The sequence below is a fragment of the Eulemur rufifrons genome, chromosome 2, assembly GCF_041146395.1.
Source record: "Eulemur rufifrons isolate Redbay chromosome 2, OSU_ERuf_1, whole genome shotgun sequence".
Lineage (NCBI taxonomy): Eukaryota > Metazoa > Chordata > Mammalia > Primates > Lemuridae > Eulemur > Eulemur rufifrons.
In genome coordinates, this window is record NC_090984.1 from 49394624 (window position 1) to 49416425 (window position 21802).

The 21802-nt window shown below is 52.6% G+C and overlaps 1 protein-coding gene across 2 annotated transcripts in view; it reads left to right on the top strand.

The window, feature by feature from the left end:
• Window positions 1–21802, top strand: part of PLA2G4E (phospholipase A2 group IVE) — a 57870-nt gene that overhangs the window by 25061 nt on the left and 11007 nt on the right. For both annotated transcript variants that reach the window (XM_069484471.1, XM_069484472.1), the window contains exons 2-12: window positions 4290–4362; window positions 10131–10267; window positions 12172–12303; window positions 13308–13348; window positions 14953–14995; window positions 15954–16017; window positions 16925–17085; window positions 17188–17274; window positions 17666–17703; window positions 19539–19674; window positions 20911–21047. In XM_069484471.1, coding sequence (XP_069340572.1) covers window positions 4290–4362; window positions 10131–10267; window positions 12172–12303; window positions 13308–13348; window positions 14953–14995; window positions 15954–16017; window positions 16925–17085; window positions 17188–17274; window positions 17666–17703; window positions 19539–19674; window positions 20911–21047 — 1049 coding nt within the window. The remainder of the gene's footprint in view (window positions 1–4289; window positions 4363–10130; window positions 10268–12171; window positions 12304–13307; window positions 13349–14952; window positions 14996–15953; window positions 16018–16924; window positions 17086–17187; window positions 17275–17665; window positions 17704–19538; window positions 19675–20910; window positions 21048–21802) is intronic.

Sequence of the window (21802 nt, forward strand, 5' to 3'; positions counted from 1 at the left end):
AAGAGCATATGCAAAGCACCCAGCGCAGCCAGGGCCTGGCACGCCAGAGGAGAGTAATACATCTTATTCCTCACCCCCACCCTGCCAAAAGTCATAGCTATAAAATTAGGGATGGGAAGGGGCAGCATTGAATCCAACCCATAATAGCCAGTCCTGGGATTCAAGGAGCTGCCTTTTTTCCAGTGAGCTGGCAAGGTCCCCCGGTCCCAAGTGGATCTCGAGGGGAGAATGGAGCCCAAGGCGGGGAGGAGGCTGGGGCGTGTGTGTGTCTGCAGCCTGCACAGTGGGGCCCCCTCTCCCACATGGCTTCCCAGGAAACTGCTGTCCACCCTGTCCTCCCTGGCACAGCCGTGCTGGGTGTTAAACATGGCTAAGTATACCTCTCTACTGTTTGCCAAACGGTTCCTGCCTTGAGCTCCAAGCCCCTGAGTGTTCCTTAGTCCCTACCCCAGGGCCCTCCAATGCCCCCATGAATGGAAGAATTAATGCCTGTCCCTACTCCAGGGCAGCAGCCCGGCTGACCATGCCTGTAAAATATTCTGATTTCCACCCTGATACCCAATCCCAGCCAGGGCATCCTGTTCTAGGGACGGGCTTGTCCAAATACCTAAAGTTGTGACCCTTACCACACTACCAGCCACCCCGTGAACTTGGATTCTGTAACCTCACAGGCTTCTGGCTCCCACCTGCATGGCCGCAGACACTGTGCTTTGTCCTGTTGGATCTTTCTACTGAAGATCAATTACCTCTGGGGCCATGAAGTTTTGCTTATCCCCAGCCCTGCTCCAGTTGAGCTGATTGTATCAGAAGCAAAACATATACATTCATTTTAAGACAAGAAGATAATTTTTCATAGCTCTGGTTCCTGGAATGCATCTGGGCCCAGGACCCAAGTCCCACTTTCCTCCCAGCAAGGTCCCTCTGGGACGTCTCTCAAATCCCCTTCTGGCTTTATCTCTGTGCTGGCCAAATGTGAGCGTCTCCTGAAAATTGTGTCTCTCCTAAAAATTCCTAAGCTACAAGGTGTGATTTGAGGCTCAAGAGGCATGATCTGTGGCTACTAGAAAATGGGAACTTCTCCAGGGACCTTGACAGCTCTGATGTGCTCTGGACGTTTACAAAGACAGACCCTGGAATGCGTCGGTAGAAAGGTAGCCAGTAAGAGCACAGCCAGTAGAAGGATTGCCAGAGTCTGGGGCTTATTTGGGGGCTTTGGAGGAATTCAGGGTGAAAAGAGGAGGACTCTTTCAGGAAAATTGGTTTTAAGAGAAGCAGACCAAGGAAGAGGAGGTGAGGGCAAGCAACACGCGTCTCCGTATTGGCCAAGGGCCACCCTCAAGTAAGCTGAGAGCACAGCAGGGGTTATGAACACAGGTTGGGGAGTAGACTTGGATTCCTCTGATTCTAGCTGAGAGCCCTGCATCAGAGGACCTAGCCTTGGATCCTCCGTCCGTAAAGCAAGGCTAATAATAACTGTTTCATGGGTTGGTTGTAAGGATTAAGCAAGATAACAGAGAGAGAGCACGGACACAGCACCTGCACACGCAGGCATTGAGCAGATGGTAGCCGACGCTGCTGCGATTGTTGCTGAGTTAGAGTAGCAGGAAATGGGCAACCCATGGGAGGGTTTGGGGGCTAGATGATAGGAGAGAACTTTTTCTGGAACTCAGGGGGCCTGGAGTGAGGTCCCGAGGGAAGTTGTGGCTGCGCCTTCCCTTCCAGAGTGGACGTGAAGGAGTCGGGCTGGGCCCCAGGCAGCCCCTCCTGGAGGCAGGCGAAGGACTGAGATGGCTGAGGACCATGGCCCTGGGTTCAGAGCCCTGAGATGCTATGGAACATCCCCTGGGCTGGCCCCTGCCAGGGTGAGGCCCCCACGGCTGCCCACTCAGACTCTAGCTGCCCTCTGAGAAAATGGGCAGGTCCCGCTTTCGCCAGCACTGCTCTCCTGACGAAAGGGACTCCTGCCTCCTCTCCAGGCCAGACCAGGACACACACTGTGCCTGGAGGACACTGAGAAATGAGGAGCTCGCTGTGTCAGGCAGGCCAAGGCGGGGGTGTCTGGCCGAAGGCTACGGCCATGTTTCCAGAAACTTCTGGTTCTGGAGAAGCAGAATAAGTAGCCATTGGCCCAAGTCACAGGGCTCACAACGGAATGCTGTTAAAGCAAATTGTTGGCCATGAAGATAGTCAATATTTCAGAATTGGTCTCACAAAAGGAATCTTCAGATCTGTAATTGTGAGTTTGACATTTGTTACGATTTTGAGGCAGCTCTTGGGGAGAGGGGAAGCAGAGCCCAGCTTTCCTGACACGTCAATCTCAGGGACTAAATAGCCTGGCTTTCCCAGGATCACCCTTCTGTTATTGCTGGTTAGAATTAAGCCGCAGGAAAGTCTGGAAGGACAGACATCAAAATGATTGTCTCTGAGCGGAGGGATTATAGGGACTCTTTTCCTTTCCTCGTACTTTATGTTTTTCCCCAAACTCCTGCATTAAAGAGGAAAGAATTGCATCCTCTTAAAAGGGTGCAAAGCAACAGAGAGTGGAATATGTGGGGTGACATGTTGAGGGTTCCAGTCCAGAAGCCTCTGTAAATACAGACATTTGCTCAGGTGGAGGAGTCCAAGGGCATTTCCCAACGGCACAGGCTCATCTCAGCAGCTGGGAGAGGCTTCCAGAGTCCAGAAACGGCGGCAACTGTGGAGAGCTTCTGGAGCCAGCGAGAGCCCCGAGCCCTGGCAGCAGGCGCTGTGGCCAGCCTGGCCTGCTCTCCCATCAAGGCCACCGGCCGCCATTGCCTTCAACGTCTCTGTCCCCCTCTGCCTTGCGTTCACCTGGGCTCCCCAGCATCTGGCATGGGGCCTGGCACGCAGTAGTGCTCCAAAATAACACCTGAATGCAAGGGACTGGGAGAAGATGGTTCCTCCTCCAGAGAGACAATCAGAGGTGGCACCCCAAGGGCAACAGAGACAGAAAGTCATGGCAGCAGCAGACGAGAGCAGAGGCCCTGATTCGGAAGGGCAGGAAGGAGAGGGATGAGGAGAGAGAGGCTCCCACAGGCGTAGCGCTGCGGCGGCGCTGGCGGGGGGAGCTGTGGGCCCTCGGGGGGCAGAGAAGATGATCTGGGCATCCATTGCAGCTGTGGGATAAAGAGAAGCTGCTGCAGCTGGGAGAGGTGGTTTCAGGGCATCTGAGAGGCAGAAAGTACCGGGTCCAAGGGGGACAAAGGTGTAGCCAAGGCCGACGTGTGACTCACAGAACGCAGGGGAGGGGTGAGCCTTAGGAGCAGCTCCCACTGCCCCAGATGCAGCGGCCATGGCAGGGGGTGGGGTTGTGGGGGTGACTCGACGGGGTTGAGCTTGAGACGATGGCAGGGCCCCCAGGACGTGACCAGAACTGTAAGGGGAGTGGGACAGAGGGACGGGCAACAGCACCAAGTAGGCGGGGCTCAGGCTATGAGGCATCAGGACGAGGTGCTGCGGGAGGGGTGCAAACCCCAGGGCTCTGGGTCCCACAGAGGCATCTGGTAGGAACCTGTCATCAAATCAAGGACTGCTTGAGCTTCTGCCATCACGAGAGCGGTCACTGCAGACCAGCCAAGTCTTCACAAGTATCTCCAGCAAGAAACGATGAAGAGCAAGAGACAGACTGTTTACTGGGGGGAGGAAACAGTGACCAAAAAGACTCGGGGGAGGATGCCCTGGGGAAGGGGCCCGACAGGCCTGGGCTGCAGCTGAGCACGGAGGGGGGGGGGGGTGAGCACCTGGCATGACATCTCCAGGTGAGTAGATTTCTGAGCTTGACCAGTGTCTTTACCCCTCGGAGCCCCTCTGTGCCTGCTTCCCGAGCAAGCTGCCATCGAGGGTGGGCAAGTAGGGGGGTGGCTTTCCCTATGTGGGGCATGGTAGGAGGGGAGTGCCCAGAAGAAGTTAGTCAATGAAGAAAGAAGAGTGGAAGCACCCAAGGACTCCCTTGCCATTAGTGTTCATTCTATGTTTGGGGTAGAACATTCATTCACTCCTTTAACAAACTTTTATTGAGCACCTTCTGTATATCAGCATGCTGCAGATACTGGAGGTACAATGACGAAAAGCCAGGCAGGGTCCCAGGCTCTCAGAACCTTCCAGGCTAGAAAGAAGACAGATCCCCCAGCAAACAATGGCAGAGCAGCATGAGGGTTGATGCAATGCAAGCAGGCAGGCCTGGGGAGGCCTGGCAGGAAAGTCTCCCCAGGGGCAATGGCCTTGAGATGATGCTTGAAGAGTGAGTCCACTGTGCTCTCAATCTGCAGGAGGGGCTGTCTCCATGCCACCTGTTGACAGTGAGGGTCATCCGGATGAAAAACGTCCGGCAGGCTGATGTGGGTGAGTATCCGCCTCTCTCTTCCCTCCTTCCTCTCTGCTTATGGGGTCTGGATGGAGAGAGGCCCTGGCTGGAGAAACGGGCATGTGTGTCTCTGTGTAGGTGTGCACGTGTGTGTGCATGCATGTGTGTACATGCCTGTGTGTGCATTCGAGGTGTTCTATACTCAGGTTGTAGTTCAGATTTGGGGTCTTCTGTCATTTTTCCAGGCCCCTCACTCTTGCTGTAGCCTCCGCACTACCAGCCCCCACAGCCTGAGCCTGCATCTGAGAGCTCTGTTCAACCCCCTCTCTCCTTCCCACTCTTCTCCTAGTATCCACTTTCAGGAGCACCAGGTTTGCCCACGCTGAGGATGCCTTGTTCCTCCCCAAGTTTTGGGGTACAGTAGAAGGAGAGGCCCTTAGGCATTGTGGGGCCAGCTGCCAGCCTACTCCCAGAGCCCGTTCTCAGCACAAGCGTCCTAAATTAGACTCTGGGGGCCATGCCACAGCGCCCAGTTTGGCAGTTCAGCCTCATGGATGTGCTTCCACCCACCAGTGCAGTGTTGTTTTCTTGCCGCCCTGACTTCCCCTTCATCCTGGCACCTGCTGTGTTCCCAAGCCATGGGGGACAATGAAGCCATCTGAGTGGGCAGGATCCTCCCCCACCCCTGTCTTTGGGTGGCTTTCAAGAGATCAGGAGCACGAAAAGCCCCTCCCTGTGCTGGCCTCACCTTGCCCCATCCAGAGAGGAAGTTGGCAAGGGGGAGGAAGTTCTGTGTCCAGACTCCACAGCTCAGGGGGGCAGGGTGTCCTCATGCACTGGTGACCACACAGGAATGGTGCCAGGCCCACAGAGATCCCCAGAGGCCAGGGAGGGCCCGAGAGGGGCAGAGAAGACACAGAGCCATGAGACTGAGTGTACATGTTAACAGAGGGAGACATCTATGTCTAAAGCACTTATAGAATAATAGATGACATTCCAATCTTGTCACTATAGAATTTGGTGCCAGAAGAGGGCATGGAGAACTGAGAGTGGCCAAGAAAGGCTGCATTGAAGGCCTGGGGTCTGGCAGGGGCAGGAGGTGGACATCGAGAGGCCTGGGGACTACATGACTTCCCGAGGGCTCATGCGCAGACTGTACTGGAGCACAGGTGTGGAGGGGCTGGGACCTCACCAGGAAGCTGTCACTGCCATGCAGGAACGGATGTAGAGGGCAGAGGAGGGAGGCCCCTCAGCCCCAGAGACAGCAAAGGGAGCAAGCAGAATGCAGATGAGCGTCTGGAGGGCGAGCTGTGCAGAGCCCATCCCAGCACGAGCGACCCCAGCAAACAGCTGGTTTGTGCCTGTGTCTGCCCTGTGGCCAACCAGAGGGCCAGGGACTTCTCCTTGGGCGTCTTAGGGCCTTCCTAGCCCACCAGTGAGTGATCTAAGGAGCTGGGGAGTATCCCCTGGGCCTGGGATGTGGCTACCTTTATTTGCCTTTCTTGCCCATGCCACAGTGGGTCACTCGGACATTTCCCCCCCTTGGGAAGATTCACTCCCATCCCTCAAGACAACCCCAGGCCGGGCGTGGTGGCTCACGCCTGTAATCCTAGCACTCTGGGAGGCCGAGGTGGGCGGATCGTTTGAGCTCAGGAGTTCCAGACCAGCCTGAGCAAGAGCGAGACCCCATCTCTACTAAAAATAGAAAGAAATTATATAGACAGCTAAAAATATATATAGAAAAAAATTAGCCGGGCATGGTGGCGCATGCCTGTAGTCCCAGCTACTCGGGAGGCTGAGACAGGAGGATCCCTTGAGTTCAGGAGTTTGAGGTTGCTGTGAGCTAGGCTGACACCACGGCACTCACTCCAGCCTGGGCAACAGAGTGAGACTCTGTCTCAAAAAAAAAAAAAAAAAAAAGACAACTCCAGCTTGAAAACACCCACAGCAGCACTCACCTTTCTCCAGCTCCCCTTGAGGTGTGTCTGTCCCAGCCCCTCGAGTCACTCTGGCCCCACACGTCTACACTGCGTGCCTGCATCTGTGCGCTCAGACCTCCCGATTGTCCAGGGCCCTTTCTTCTGTCTTCTTCCTGCCACACCTGTCACTCAGAGGGTGAGGGAGTGTGGGCAGGGGCAGGCAGCTATAGTAACAGGCTGAGGTCTGGCTCCACCGGCCTCCTCATCCCCTTCCCACACACCCCTTGGGCAGGCAGGCTGCCTTTTGGGGGCACTCAGTCCTCTCTGGGAATCCCCTTGCTGCTTATGTTTTCCTCATTTCCCCTGAGGAACAAGTGGAGGGCATATATGGCATGTGAGGGTGCCAGCCCTGGTCACATTGTGTCTGGACTCCACGACCGACATGGGCGGGACTGTGTTGCTGCTTTCCCAGGGTTAGGTTTCAGACTGTCCTGATGCCCTTCAGGTCCTGGGTTACTCTTGCCCCAGACTGTTCCCTTATAGTTCGAATCCAAATGAACAACTCTCCAATTTAGTCTTATCACCTGTTTCTGAGCTTCCCAAGATTTCAGAGAGGCTGAATGGTAGCGAACATACAGAGATTCAGGGCTGACCCCTCATCAATAACTAAAAAGAGCTGTGGGCCAAGACTGGGAGGCAGTTGGCCCAGAAACTCCCTAGCTGTCAGGAGCTTTTATTCTTCTTTAGAAAACAAAACCCAAACCAGCATCCCAAGGGGTGTCAGGCAGGTGTCTCCAGAGGTATTAGGGAGACAATGTTCTGAACATCTGTAAAGATAATTGAGTCATCTCTGCCACCCACATTCCAGGAAAGGAGACATATCATTCAAATGACCAAGCCCTCTGTCACTGCCTGAGGAACAAGGATTAGATCCCATCTGTGCCTAGAAAAATCCCCTGTCCTCTGTGAAATTCTCAGAATTGGTTCACCATTGCTTAACCATTCTTCATTGCCAACACAACAGTCACTACTCTTACAGTCAGCCAATGGTGCCTGCCCCAGATGTCATCTGGGCCCTCACTGACCTTCCTTCATTACCCGCCTCTGCAGGATGACACCCTCCTTGGGCCACACTCTCCTTCCCAATCTTTGATGAGGGAAATAGCTCTCTTCAAAAGAACTGAAAAACAAATGAATGCTTGGAATGTGGGTGTCTGATCAATCTTATCTCTTCTAGGGGTATTTTTATCTTAACTAGAGATTCAAGCCTTGGGCCCAAAATACTGAGATTTTATTTTATGGGTTTAATGGGAGAATGTTAGGCATGGACTGATGATAGGAAACTGGTTTTAGAGGGCAACGGGCCTTTACAGGGTCTATCAAATCATGTATGCTAAGCAAGTGTTGCAGAGTTAGTAGGTGCAGAGTTGGTCAGTCTTCACCTGCAGGCTTCCAGCGTAGAGGAGGCAGATGCCAGCAGAATGATCCAGGCCCACAAGGAGTGGCCAATATCCAAGAAAAGCCAAGGGAGGGGTCCAAGAGGGCTGAGCAGGTTCCTGGTGAGTCTCCTTATTGGCAGGGCAATTAGACATGCTGACCTACTTACCTGGATCTGCAGTGACGCAGCCCAGAATTTCTTGGGTACTTCTGATATGGCCCTAGAGCAGGAAGTTGGGGTTTTCCATTCATTCATTTATTCAGCAGATATCTAGTGAGTGCCTACTATGTCCCAAGGGCTAAAGACACACAGTCTCCTGGCCTTCTTGGTGTTCACAGTGCAATGGAGACAGACAAGTCAACCTGCCATTGCAGTGCAGTGTTGGAGTGCTCCAGGCTGGGGGGCACCTGACCCAGACATGGGCACTCAGGCAAGGTTTCCAGAAGAGGTTTCTAGCCGGAGGAAGTGTGGGTGAAAGGAGAAGAGGATAGAAGCATGTTCAGGGCAGAAGGAACAGCATGTGCAAGGCTTGAAGGCAAGACAGCATGGCACCTTTTGAGATCTGATTGAGTTTGGCTGGAGTCTAGAGTATGAGTGTGCATGTGTGTGTGTGTTCGTGCATGTGAGTGTGTGTGTGAGGGTGGGTGCATGTGTGTGTGTGTGCACTTATGCTCACGCTCACACATGGAGGGCAGAGGTGGGGTATAGGAAGGATGGAAAGATGAGGCTGGGGCTGGGGGATGGGGTGGGGGTAGCCCTGTCAAGTGGTTGGGACTCCTTCCTGAGGACAGAGTTCAGCCACTTTAGGATCTTAAACTGTGGAGTGATGTGATCATATCTAAAAAGCTCCCTCTGGCTTCTCTTGGGAGAGGTTGGAGTGGGGCAAGACAGGAGACAGGGAGCCCAGTTGGGAAGTGGCCCCAGAGAGAATGCTGGCCTGCACCAAGGCAATGGCAGTGCAGATGAGAAGTGGACGGGCTCGAGATACACAGAGTTAAATCAATGCAATGTGAGAGTCAAGGCGATACTTGGTTTCTGGCCTGGACACCTGAGTGATGGTGAAGAGAAGCAGGTTGGGCATGGAGGGGATGGGTGGAGACAATGAGATCATCGTTTTCTTTTGATTCTCTTGAGTTATGGTTATTTCTTTTGTCTGGATTAAATAATCATCATGACATCTAAAGGATAGTGTCATCTTACCTTTATTCAGTGGAAGGAGGGCTATGAATTCCAATTCAGTGAATGGTGAGCCCTCAAAGATTAACGAGGTATCAGGGATTAAATTAGAAGCCAGAAATGTTTCTGATGCAAACCAGGGTTACTGACTCTGATAAAGCTTTCAGTGTAGTGACAGTGTAGGAGTAAGTCAGTCCCAGGGGACAGTCCTGGTTCCACTCTCATTAGTGACTATTAATAATAATTATGAATCACTTTGGATCAATCCTACCAGTATACAACTCCGATCCTCACACCAGCTTTACTATCTAGAGGACTCCCTGACACTGGAAACTGTATTGATTTTCACCATTTTCTACGTAGCTGGTGTGTACCCTGGGACTCACCCCAGCAGATTGCCAGGAGAGTGACAAAGGCAGCCATGGCACCCTTCCTCCCTTCTCTCAGGTAGAATGGAGGGGGAGCCAAGCTAAGCTTCTATTTTTCACCCTATCCCTTCTGTTGCTCCAACCAGAAGACTTAGGGGGCCTCCCCATTTGGGGAGGGCCTGTTGGAGTCAAGGCTCTGTCCCTTGTCCAGAGCACATCCAACAACATCACACTTGGGTCATTCATTTAGAATGAAAAAAAAGTACTTGGCCACAGATGGGAAGGTCTCTTGGGTCATAAACCTCATGCTGGGAGACCAGGACAGGCGTGAAGAGCCTGGCTAGGTGCAGTTGAGACATTAAGTCGGATGGCCACGGCGGTCCCTGCTCCTAGATCCTGCTGAATAGCTGGTTTCATCCAAGCCCTTTCCCACTGGAGCCCTTCTAGGCCAGCTCACAGCAGGCTGTGTTCTCATCTAGCCTGAGAGAGAGCTGGACCTTGCTTTGGTTTCCCTGGTGTCCTGGGCTAAAGCAAGAGGTAAACTGGACCTTTGGGGGCCAGTCTTCCAGATCTCCCCCTGACAGAGGGAAAACAGTGTGGCCATACCCTGCCCCAAACAGCAGGTGTTTGCTCAGAGACCAGGGTGCTTCTGATAAGACCCAGAGGCCATCAGTGTCCATGAGAATGGTCAGTGGGATGTGGGTCCCCCTCTGTGAAACCTATAGCCTGCAGTCTGTGACCTTCTCAGCATTCTGGGACAAAGGTCTCCAGAGAGGACCTGAGCTAAGATGAAGGCTTGCTATGGAGGGGACTTACCTGAAGCTTCCTCTTGACTCTACACTCCCTCCTCTCTGAACCTGGGTTCGTTCCTCACCCTTGCCCTTTGCCCTGCCTTTCTTGGCCAGTGAGCCAGACAGACTGCTTCGTGAGCCTCTGGCTGCCCACTGCCTCTCAGAAGAAGCTGAGGACTAGGACCATCTCCAACTGCCCAAACCCAGAGTGGAATGAAAACTTCAATTTCCAGATCCAGAGCCAAGTGAAGGTGAGATATGGAGGACTGCACCTGTCTGCCTGCCACCATCTCTGTTCCCCTCTTGACTACTTGTCCTTCTCTTCGCTTGCATGTTCTTTGTGTATTTGTTTTTCTTTCTACCTACTTCTTGCCCTACCAACTCTTCTTCCCACTCACCCACTACTTCCTTCTGCCTATCTCACACTTGTCCGTCTCTGAGTCCATTTATCCTTCTACCTTCTCTCTGGTCTCTCTTATCCTCCTATTTAATTGTTGCTAGAACTGGATGTCTCTTGCCCCCAAACACAGTGTGTTTCCAATACCTTCCACAGCATGCTCCAAGCAGGAGAGTACACAGTGGGGAAGAGCCATTCCATTCACTAGGTCTAGCACCAGTCTAATTCCAGCCAAGGGGTTTTCTCTCTTTTAAATCCTTTTTATATTGCATTATTATTTCTATTTCTTTGGGTGTGTGTTCTTTCATTTACTGAGTTGTTGTTTCATGATGTCAGTCTTCCTCAGATTTATGGCGACTCTAAATCAAGTTCACATCTCCTGTGGGAAAATTATCCCTTGAGTATCCTCAGTTGTAACAGTCTCAGCAGAGAGCTCTTAAGACATATTTGGCCTTATCATAGAGGCATCAACCCCCATCTGAGGCACTTGAGGCTGTTTATAAAGGATTCTTTATGAAACAAAAGGATTTTATATTTGAAATTAGAATTTAGGCTTCCTTTGTCTTAAGGATTGTGGGGCTGCTAGGTTGGTTCTAGGACATACTTGGGTTTCTAGTAAGGTTAACAGATCTCGTGCAGTTGGGAACCCCCAGAACCACCTTATGTCCACTAGATAAGGAGCTGAGAGGCAAGCCCAGCCCCAGCCCACATCTTCCAGGATCCTTGGAACAAGAGGCCTCAGAGAGTAGCCCAGGTCACCTGAGACCATTGACCTCAAAGTCCACCCAGATGACTTGACTCTTGACATGTTGCTTTGGGTTTTTGTTGTTGTTGTTGTTGTTGTTGTTTTGTTTTTTTGGGGTTTTTGTTTCATTTTTTTTGAGACAGAGTCTCAATTTGTTGCCTGGGCTAGAGTGCTGTGGTGTCAGCCTAGCTCACAGCAACCTCAAACTCCTGGGCTCAAGCCATCCTCCTGCCTCCCGAGTAGCTGGGCCTACAGGCATGTGCCACTGTGCCCGGCTAATTTTTCTATATATATTTTTTGCTGTCCATATAATTTATTTCTATTTTTAGTAGAGACAGGGTCTCGCTCTTGCTCAGGCTGATCTGGAACTCCTGAGCTCAAACGATCTGCCCACCTCGGCCTCCCCGAGTGCTAGGATTATGGGCGTGAGCCACCGCACCCGGCCGATATGTTGCTTTGGGTCCATCCATAAGACTTTATTAAGGGCTAATGAGTCAAAGGATAGAGTTCACACACCTTACCCCAACCCCACCAATTATCAGAGCAATCTTTGCCAAATCACTCCTCCGGAGTGTTAAGATGTTAGCTTCCCTGACCTGGGTTTTCTAGCATCAAAGGGGCTGTCTTCAGCTCTCAGGGGCCCAATGCTGGACATATTCTATATCTTGGCAAGGGTCTGCTTGCTCTGCCCCCTCCATCCCTTCCCCCAGCTGAAATGAAATCCTTCCACACTTCACAGGCCTGTGCCAAACTTGTAAAAGGGCAAAATTCTCCAGTAGGAGAGTGAAAGCAGAGGGGCAGGAAGGCTTTAGAGAGCTGGAAAGGAGGGAAAAGACATTTTCTTTCGTTAATTTATTTCTCTACAAACGCCTCTCACACCTGAGCAGGGACCACTGTGCTGTCCCCCATTCCTCAGACCTACCTCCTCGCTAGGACCAGGGTCAGGCCACTAAGGCTGGGAATGGGTGATTGCAACTGTAGTAATCAGACTTGTACCCTCCCTTCTCCCACAGAACGTGCTAGAGCTGAGTGTCTGTGATGAAGACACAGTGACACCAGATGACCATCTCTTGACAGTTCTCTACGACCTCACCAAGCTCTGCTTCCGAAAGAAAACCCATGTCAAGTTTCCACTCAACCCAGAGGTAGGTGCAGGGACCCAGGCCCTCAGCCTCTTGCCTCATAAGGAGCAGCTGGTTATTCCCTTGAGGCTGTTCCACGGGCTCCTCACTGTGTACGCAGCCAGGGCGGGAAAAGATGGCACCACTGGTTCAAATCCCAGCGCCATGGCTCACTAACTGCGTGACCCCATGAAAATTACTTTACTTCTCTGAGTTTCTGTTCCTCATCTATATAATGATGGTAATAACATCTACCACACAGGGTTGTTGTGAGGCTTAAATGAGAAAACATAGTAAGGCAGCTAGCAGTGTTCACAGTATACAAAATGGAGAGGTAGTAAGTATTCGTTCCCTTCCCCCTTTTCTTCCCTCAGAGTCCTGTTTCTGGAATGGCCCCAGGTAAGAGAGGACAGATGAGGGAAAAGGCGGACAACTCTGCAAGTCAGAGAAAGTCAGAGCTGGAGAGGACCAGGATGTTATAGAGTCAATCACTCCAAACTAGGCACAGGGAAACCTCAGAGAACTAGCATCCCTGCCCTCACCTGGCCTACATTCCAGTGGGGAAACTGAGGTCCAGTGAGGTCATGGCTTGCCTTGTTACACAGCAAGAGGTGAAGGAATGGGAGGGGGAGGCTCCTGCCTCTCAGCGGTGGGCTTGCTGGAGGCCATCTTCCCCTCCCTTGCCCCAGGCACCGAGCCCCTGGGGAGGCTGGGGGAGCAGGGAAAGGCCACAGCTGGGGGTAATGAGGCAAAGGAAATGTTCTGGGGCAGAGGAACTCCCATGCTGAGCTGAGGGTCGACTCCATGCCCGATCTCCCCTGGGTTGTCAGTGATGTTTCTGATGTCAAAGACTTGGAGACAGACAGAGGCAGAGGGGGCCACAGAGCGCTGCAGGGCAGCAGGGCAGCCGTGGGGGAAGAACCAGGGCAGGTCCACAGTGGCTTCTGGCATGGCAGAGGGTCCTGGTCAGCAGAGATGTGCGGACGTGGCTCACGGCCGCCTTCCTTTCTCCCTCCCCCCACACCCAGGGCATGGAAGAGCTGGAGGTGGAATTCCTGCTGGAGGAGAGGTGAGTAGGCCCCGGCCCCCAGGGTCCACCAAGGTCCTGACCTTCAAGTGGCTTCTGGGAACGAGCATTTCAGAGCTGGGTCAGCCTTTCTGCCATCCTCCCCTCTTCCTGGCTCACTCCTCACACTAATCCTGGACTCCGCACTGTGCATCAGAATCACTTGGCAGACTCTAAATAGTGTAGATGCGGGGCTCCAGCCTTGCTCATCCAGTTCTACTGACGTCAGTATTGCTTTAATTCTGCCTCAGTCTCCTGCTTTCCTGACGGTGGCCCCTGGAAAGAATTCCTGCCGCCCCGCCATGGCGAGGGGGGTTTGTTGAGGCCCAGTTAAGAAAGAGGTCAGGTCCAAGGAGTCTCCTCCTTGACCCAGAACTGTTAGAACAAACACTCCCAAACCCGGGCCTAAAGCAAAGGCTGCCCCGCCTCTGCAGCCAACTTGGAACCTGGTCTGGGGAGGAGGCTCAGGTCCAACATGTACGGTTGTTTCCAATCATTCTCAATTAGGAAGATGACCCAGGGTCCTGGAGGTGTGACTGTGCTGGGGACTCACAGAGCTGGAGGGCAGGGAGAAGAGGAAGATGAGAGAAGGAAGGAAGGGAAGAGGTAGTGAAGGGGAGGAGGCGGGGCCCTGCCCAGAGGAGACCAGCCCCGCCCTGGCACGGGCAGAGTGCGCCGTGATTGGGCAGCCTGCTCCTGGCTCCTCCCTCTTCTCCACCCGGGCAGGACGGAGCCCCCCATGAACTTGTGATCAGCCGGAGGTAGGAGGATGAGAGGATTGAGATGGGACGAGAGGGCTTATCAGCTTGCACTAGGAGAATCTTCTGCATAGGGGACCTTGGGACTATTTGAGGGAACTTACTTCCTATTAACAGCTGATTGGCAAATTAGAATCAACTTTATTTCATATTGAAGAAAATTGAGGCTCTCTCTTCCAGTTCTTGGTGTGACGGGACTTTTGTGGAGGGAAAACTCCTTGGCTGAATTAGAAAGTGGCTTGCGAAATGAACTATGTCAAGTTTGGTAATAAGAGTTGATCCGAAGACAAAGTCTTCTTGGGCTTAATTTTGGTGAGGGAGGCTGTGGACTCCCTTAGGCTAATTGCAACCTCGGAGGCTTATGTTTTCGACTTTATAACCCAAGAACATTTAACATTCACCAGGCCCGTCTCTGGCTGGGTCAGAACTGTTTGTTAAATGCATAAATTAAATAAAACACCGAATGGAGTAATGGGTGATTTTGACTACCAGAACAGTTTATGTCTGCCCTAGCTGGTGTTTATCCTTATAACTCCATGCAGTTATATCTGGTTGGGCACAAAGAACAGTTATCCTTAAAAAAAAAAAAAAAAAAAAAAAATGGAACTCTTCTACTTCTTCTAACCTATAGATCTATTTTTTTCCTGGACATACTAAATATTTCAAATGTATACCAGTTTCCTCCTTGACAACCTAATGCAAATGTAAGGTTTCTTAAGCCAATATTTTTCATAAGAACCAAGAGGCCTCTGCTATTTTGTTATTGACTCTATTTATATCTTTGTCACCTTTATGAGAAATCAGTCAAGAATGACAGAACTGACCAGGAGTTCTCATTTTGTTTTTCAGTCCCTCTCCACCCGAGACCCTCATCACCAATGGCGTGCTGGTGGTAATTGTCCTTCTGGCCGCTGCTCTCAGAGGAACAGAACTGAGGGAGAAGACACTGGGCCCAACCCGGGTCCTTGTCCTATCCTGAGCCCAGTAGAAGTTAGACTGAATTAGGCCAGCCAAACGGGGCATACACAGGGACAGGAGTAGGAAGCTGGGCTCCGGCACCCAGGGAGGAGGTAGCTGGGACCTCAGCACCCCATAACCTGCAAAGATGACCCTTCTCTTGAGAACCTCCCCAATAAATGAATCCACTAAAGGCAGCCTCCTTCCAGATTCACTCTTGGTCCTGTTCCCCACAACCCCTCTCTAGACACAATTTTAGTATTTGAAAATCTTTATAACTCAGCTGTTGGCACAGCTATTTTAATTAAGTGCCCCAGGGTTCAAGGAGACCTCTACTCCAAAAAGAAGAGTCTTTGGGAAATTGTGGCAAAGGAATTTGATCTACCTCTGCTGCTTCTTTTTGTTTTGTTTTGTTTTGTTTTTGTTTTTTTGTAGAGATAGGATCTCACTATGTTGACCAGGATGATCTTGAACTCCTGGTCTTGGCCTCCCAAAGTGCTGGGGTTACAGGTGTAAGCCACCATGCTGGCCCTGCCTCTACTTCTTGACAAGGCTGTTTTGTTGGAAGTTCTCACTTTCAAAGCCCAGAGCTGAACATTCCCTCAGGTCAGATCCCTGACCTTCCGCTGAAAACATGACCCCTAGTAAACTGTGACCGTGTATCCTGAACATCCTAGGACAGCTTTGTTTTCAAATATCCTGTCTCTGACTGAGACGACATGCCTTGATTAGGTTCAGGAAATGTGGTCAATACACCCCACGTTCCCCGGTGTCAGCCCAAAGTCAGACCAGTGAATTTATCCTCCCGAGCTTTGTCCCCCCTCTTGGGTCTGGAAGAGCCAGGTGGTGTCTGGTGCTCAGACTTCTGGTGGCCCTCCCTTGCTTTGTTACAGTCTCGACAAGTCTCCTGCCTGGAGGTTCATGCAGAAGCCAGGAGACAGCGGAAGAGTAAGAAAAGTGAGCCATTTTACCTCCTCTGGGGTGGGTTAGGGGATGCTGCTTCCAAATCCTGTCAACATCAGACTCGGCCTGGTCGGGGCTTCCCTGGGCTCAGGGGAACCAGTGGCTTGGCAGAAACTCCTCAGAATCATCTCACCCTCAGGGGTCATGAGCCCCTGTCCTCCCAGCCTGCTCTATAGAGGGCGTGTTCTCCCAGGCACCCACGTAACCCTTGAGTCCTCCAGGCATGATGCGGGAAATGGGCCTGGGCTCCCGGTGCTGCCCCTGTGCCCACACCTGTCTGCGCCGCGCCCTGCCAGGACCTCGGGTTGCCTGGGTCAGTGCGGAGGTCGGCACCCGGTGCTGGCAGTGCTGACATGCTCAGGGCCTTTCTCGTTGTGCCCCTGCCAATAGGCGGATCACAATTCATGTGGAGTCCTAGCATTTTATAGCTGCAGGGACCTAAGGGATCTGCAAATACCAGACCCTGCTTTCTGCCCCACCCCATCCTGCCCATGTACAGCTTCCAGCCTGTCCAGGGGCACAGTGTAGTGCGACCCACAGACAGTGGGAAGGGAGGAAGGAAGAGGCCTCCACCCCCAGACTGCCAGGATGATGAGGGCCTGCTCTCTCTGCAGTGGGCAGGTAGCTTTGGGAGATCTTCTGACATAGAAGAGCCAAGGAGGACTCTGTCCTTATCTAAAAGAGTTTTCTAGAGACCACATTTGTCAGCATCACTCACAAGCCTTGTTAAAATGCAGATTCCTGCCCTGCCCTACAGAATGAGACTCTCTGGGCATTTGAACCAGTGCCCGGGTGATTGGAAACTCCCCCTGGGCACCTCCAGATAGGCTTTTTGCTGGGCCAAGTGAGGGGTGGGGAGTGAGAGGCTTCCGGGACCTCATCGCCTTGTCCTCTTTCCCAGTGAAGGACCTCTTGGTGATGGTGAGCGAGTCCTTTGAGGACACCCAGCGCATCCCGCCCTGCCCAGAGCCCTGCTGCCCCAACCCTGCCTGCTTCCACTACCCCAAGTACTTCCAGTCCCAGGTGCATGTGGAGGTGCCCAGGAGTCACTGGAGCTGCAGGGTATGAGGCACTTGAGTTGGGGGAGGTGCAGGGGACTGGGGCAGATGGGGGCTGCCAGAGAAGCCCCTCACCCCCTCTCATGGAACCCACCCCTCCTTCCAGCTTTGCTGCTGCAATGCATACAGGAACGGCCCCGTCTGCCAGCCCCTCGACTGCCTTTCCGACAGCCAGGCCGTGACCCTGCCTGTGGTGAGGGCCTGCGACTGGGAAGGAGAGCCTGAACGGCTTGCCTGGAGCTCCCGTGACAGGAAGATGGGGAGACCCTGGGGGGCCCGAGGGGGAAGATGAGTCCTGGGGTTCTCTCTCAGAAGGGGAGAGGAGTCTGGAGGGGTAGGAGACTGCTGAGCTACAGTGTGGTCCAAAGAGATGTGTGGAGGCTGAGGTGAAGATGGTGGGAGAGTCGTGTCCAGAGGAGGGAAGTGGGGGTGGAGCATGCGTGTGTGAGCATGCATGTGCAAGCATGAACATGTGCCAAGTCAAGTCCCGGGGTGGACAGTGTGGAGCGTCTCCGCTTCTTTGGTTGGGATCACTTGGCTCTGAATTGTCATCCTTGACCAGCTTTTCATCTTTCACTCCCCAGGGTGAGGATTATGAATTACACATGAAGTCTACACCCTGGTAAAGTACCCTCCTTCTGTCCTTCCCTCTAACTTATTCATACTAGCGGTGTGAAGTGGTATCTCACTGTGGTTTTGACTGGCATTTCCCTGTTGGCCAATGATGCTGAGCTTCTTTTCATGGGCTTGTTGGCCTTTCGCATGTCTACTCAGATCCTGTGCCCACTCTTTAGGTGGGTTACTTGTCTTTTTATTTTTATGAGTCATTTGAATATTCTGGATACAAGTCCTTTGTCTGATATATGATTTGCAAATCTTTCCTCCTATTCTGTGGCTTATCTTCTCATTTTCTTGATGGTGTCCTTTGAAACACAAAGCGCTTTAATTTTGATGGAATCTATTCATTTTTTTCTTTCATCGCTTGTGCTTTCGGTGTCATATCTAAGACACCATTGCCTACTCCAAGTTCATGAAAATTTATTTCCATGTTTTCTTCTAAGGCTTTTATAGTTTTAGCTCTTGCATGTAGGTCTACGGTTGATTTTTAGTTAACTTTATACACAGTGTGAAATAGGAGTCCAGTTTCATTTTTTTGCATGTGGATATCCAGTTGTCTCAGCACCATTTGTTGAAAAGCACCATTGAATTATCTTGGCTCCTTTGTCAAAAATCAAGTGACCATATTTCTATTTACAGTTTGTTTAGCTATTTGCCCTTGGACAAGTTCTTTAACCTCACTAAGTCTGTTTTCCTCATCTGTAAGTTGGGAGAATAGCAAGCATAGTGTATGCCACGGGGCTGCTTTGAGGATCCATCGAGGTAGCACATGTGGCAAATACCAACTCATGTTATTGTTGTTATTATTGTGTCATTATTCATTCCTTCTTGAGGCCAAGGAAAGAGTTATTTCTCAAAGCTGTGTCTGCACTCCTGTGCTTGACATGGAGGACGTGTGACAGGAGAGCTCCCAGGCCCTGCCTTCAAGGAGATGTGGCTTTGTTAGTGAGTCAATGCTCAGGTCAGAAAGTGTCAAGGTCCATTCGCCTGGAGACACCGGGGAGCCGGGCCTCGGAGGAGGAAGGGATGTAGGTGGGCAAAGGGAGAGTGCCAGTGAGACAAGGGCCTGCACACAAGACTGCTCCTGGGGACTGAGAGCCTGGCGGCCCCTTCCAGGAGGTAGTCTGAGGTGTGCTTGGCCAGGTCAGGTAGGACCTTGGATGCCAAGCTGGGAGTCTGGGCTTGTTCAGGGCAGGGACATGATAAGAAAAGGGCGAGCACTGGGCATGTCACAGCCACTCCTGCCCCACCCGCCTTGCAGACCTGTGGGGCAGACACAGCGAGATCAGGGATGTGAATGCTTTTGTCAATTGCACAAACACACAGAGGATTATTATTCTGGGAGCAGGAGGGACGTAATGAAGAATGTGAACAAGGAGTTTGTTTATCTAGCTCAGAAGAGTCCATACTGCACAGCTTCATCCAGAAGGATTTGCCAAAAGGACCTTGGGCCTGTTGTCAGCCATGTCTGGCTTTGAGCTATAAGAGGCACCTGGGGGAAGCCATTCGAGACTTTCTAGATCTTGCCGAGGAGGCAGAAGGCTCAAAGAGTCCCTAATACAAGTGCCAACAGTTATCTTTTGTCAGATCCCAGCTTAGAGTGTTCCAGCTAAGCCCTTGGGGGCTTACATTTGTTATCTCATTGAGTACTGAAGACAGCCTGAGACTTTAGCATGATTTGTCCCATTTTACAGATGAGGAAGTGGAGGCCTGAGGTTACAGTGGTGGCATATGGCAGAACTGGGCTTCAAGCCTGGGTCCAACTGACCCTAAAGCCGTGTCTGCTCCATGGAGGTAGAGGCTACAGGCCTGCACAGCGAGGGTCCTCTCTCCCCACAGCCCCGAGACTCTGGACGTGCGGCTGGGCTTCAGCCTGTGCCCGGAAGAGCTGGAATTCCTGCAGAAGCGGAAGGTGGTGGTGGCCGAGGCGCTGAAGCAGGTGCTGCAGCTGGAGGAAGACCTGCAGGAGGACGAGGTCGGTAATCCGAGGTCACCCGCCTGGGCTTAGGGCCTGCTCTGGGCAGGGCTGGTCCTTCCCACCACGACCTGCCAGCCACCCTGGGCCTTTCCCTGTGCAGGGCAGCCTCAGCGTCACCTCCATGGTGGCTCTTACTGCCGAGGTGCGGTGCGCAGGTGAGGGCCGTGCTGGATGTGATTCAGTTACATATTCACAAGGGGAGGGGAGGGCCCCTGGCTGCTCCTGCCATGCACTAACAGATCCTGGGGTGACTAATGGTGCCTTATGTACATGGGGACAAAACGACCTCTTCGACCCAGCCAGGAGAACATTTTAAGATGTACCACCTCGTGCACCACACACCTCCAACCAAAAGGCCTTAGGTCCTTCATTCTTCAACTGTCTCAGCTCTCACATCCGCACATGCAGACACACCCCCAGAAATAATGGCAGTAGGAAGCTGGAGAGAAGCAACTTGCACTCCAGGGCCAATGGCTTCTTCCCGTGGGAGCAGACAGAGGTGCCTTTGTCAGAGCCTTGTCACCTCTGACAGGGACTGAGGCCCCTGCTCACCCAGGCAGCAGGCAACCCTGCCGGTGCTGCCTTCTGGGACTGACCACAGGTGAGATGGGGACCTGGTGCATGCCCAGGAAGACGTGTGATTGGGCTTTAGCCCATGGAAGGATCTTACGGCCCCCACTCAGACGAACAGCTGGAGTGAGTCTTCACAAAGAGCCCCTCCCTCCCATCTTCAGGGAAACTTAAAGATCTTAAGCTTAAGTGCATCTGAAACCTCTGTCGGCCCAGAGCTGGCGACCCTGCTCCTTCCCACATCAACCCTTCATTTACTCCTGCTCTCCAAATACAGCACGCACAGGGCATGTGCCACGCAGTGAGCGGGCTGCCCACCCACCCAGACCCCAGTTTTATGATCTGTTCACTGAGGGCTGGATTAACAGTGCTAAGAACTCTTCTAGCCGTTACTTTCTGTGATTTGCCAGGCCTGTGTGAGAGCCCTTCGCAGACACCAACCATTGAGTTTGGAGCTGAGGTCTAATTCTGGGCCTCCCAGGAGGGACTCCAACCAGTGGAAAGGAAGGTGTCAGGTGGCACAGTGCCCCACTCTCTGGTCCTCGTGGCCAGCTCTGCCTTCTCCACTGTTCTTTCCAATCTGCTGTCTGCCATCCCAAGCCTTCTCCCACCCGGTCTTGACCCTGGAGCCCTCTGCAAACCTCTGCCTCTGTGTGCCCCTAGGTGCCGCTCATAGCCATCATGGCCACTGGGGGTGGAACAAGATCCATGACCTCCATGTACGGCCACCTGCTGGCGCTGCAGAAGCTGAACATCCTGAACTGTGCCAGCTACATCACTGGCCTGTCGGGGGCCACCTGGTAAGGAACTGGGAGCCACTGTCTGGTGGCGCCCAGAGGAAGCAGCACACGGGCTGGCTGGGGTCTCTAGTGAAGCTCCTCCCTCTCCCACCCCAAGACAAAGTGCCCCAGGAAGCCTGGGAAGCTCCCCCACCTACAGCTGTGTGACTTGGGCAGGCAGCTTAAGTCCCTGGAGGCTCAGTTTCTGTATCTATAAAGTGGGGATAACTGACTTCATGCAGTTCTTGTAAGAGGCTCTCCCAGTGCTGAGTACACCAGAGACATTATATTTCTTGGCCATTACTGATGTTACTATTTTCCTGGTGCTGTGGCAGTGACCCAGGAGCATGGCAGCCAACTAAGAGTGACCCACTGGGGCCAGTGACCCCATCCTGCTGGGCAGAGGCGGCCACCTGCTCTCAGGGCAGGGTGGGTGGAGCTAGCTCAGTTGCTCTGGCTCTCCTCCCTGCCCCTGCCCACGGGCTCTGCCCTGCCTGGCTTCCTCAGGCGGCTGCTGGGCTCCCACCTCCTCGCTCCTGCTGGTGAGCACAGGGCTCCCCGGCAGGGCGGCACAGCGCCTGGGGCCCACAAAAATGTTAATTTATTTTAAAGTCAGAAGGAAAAAATGAACTTCTAGATTGAAGAAAATGTTTTTTTTTTTTTTTTTTTTGAGACAGAGTCTCACTCTGTTGCCCAGGCTAGAGTGAGTGCCGTGGCGTCAGCCTAGCTCACAGCAACCTCAGACTCCTCGGCTTAAGCGATCCTCCTGCCTCAGC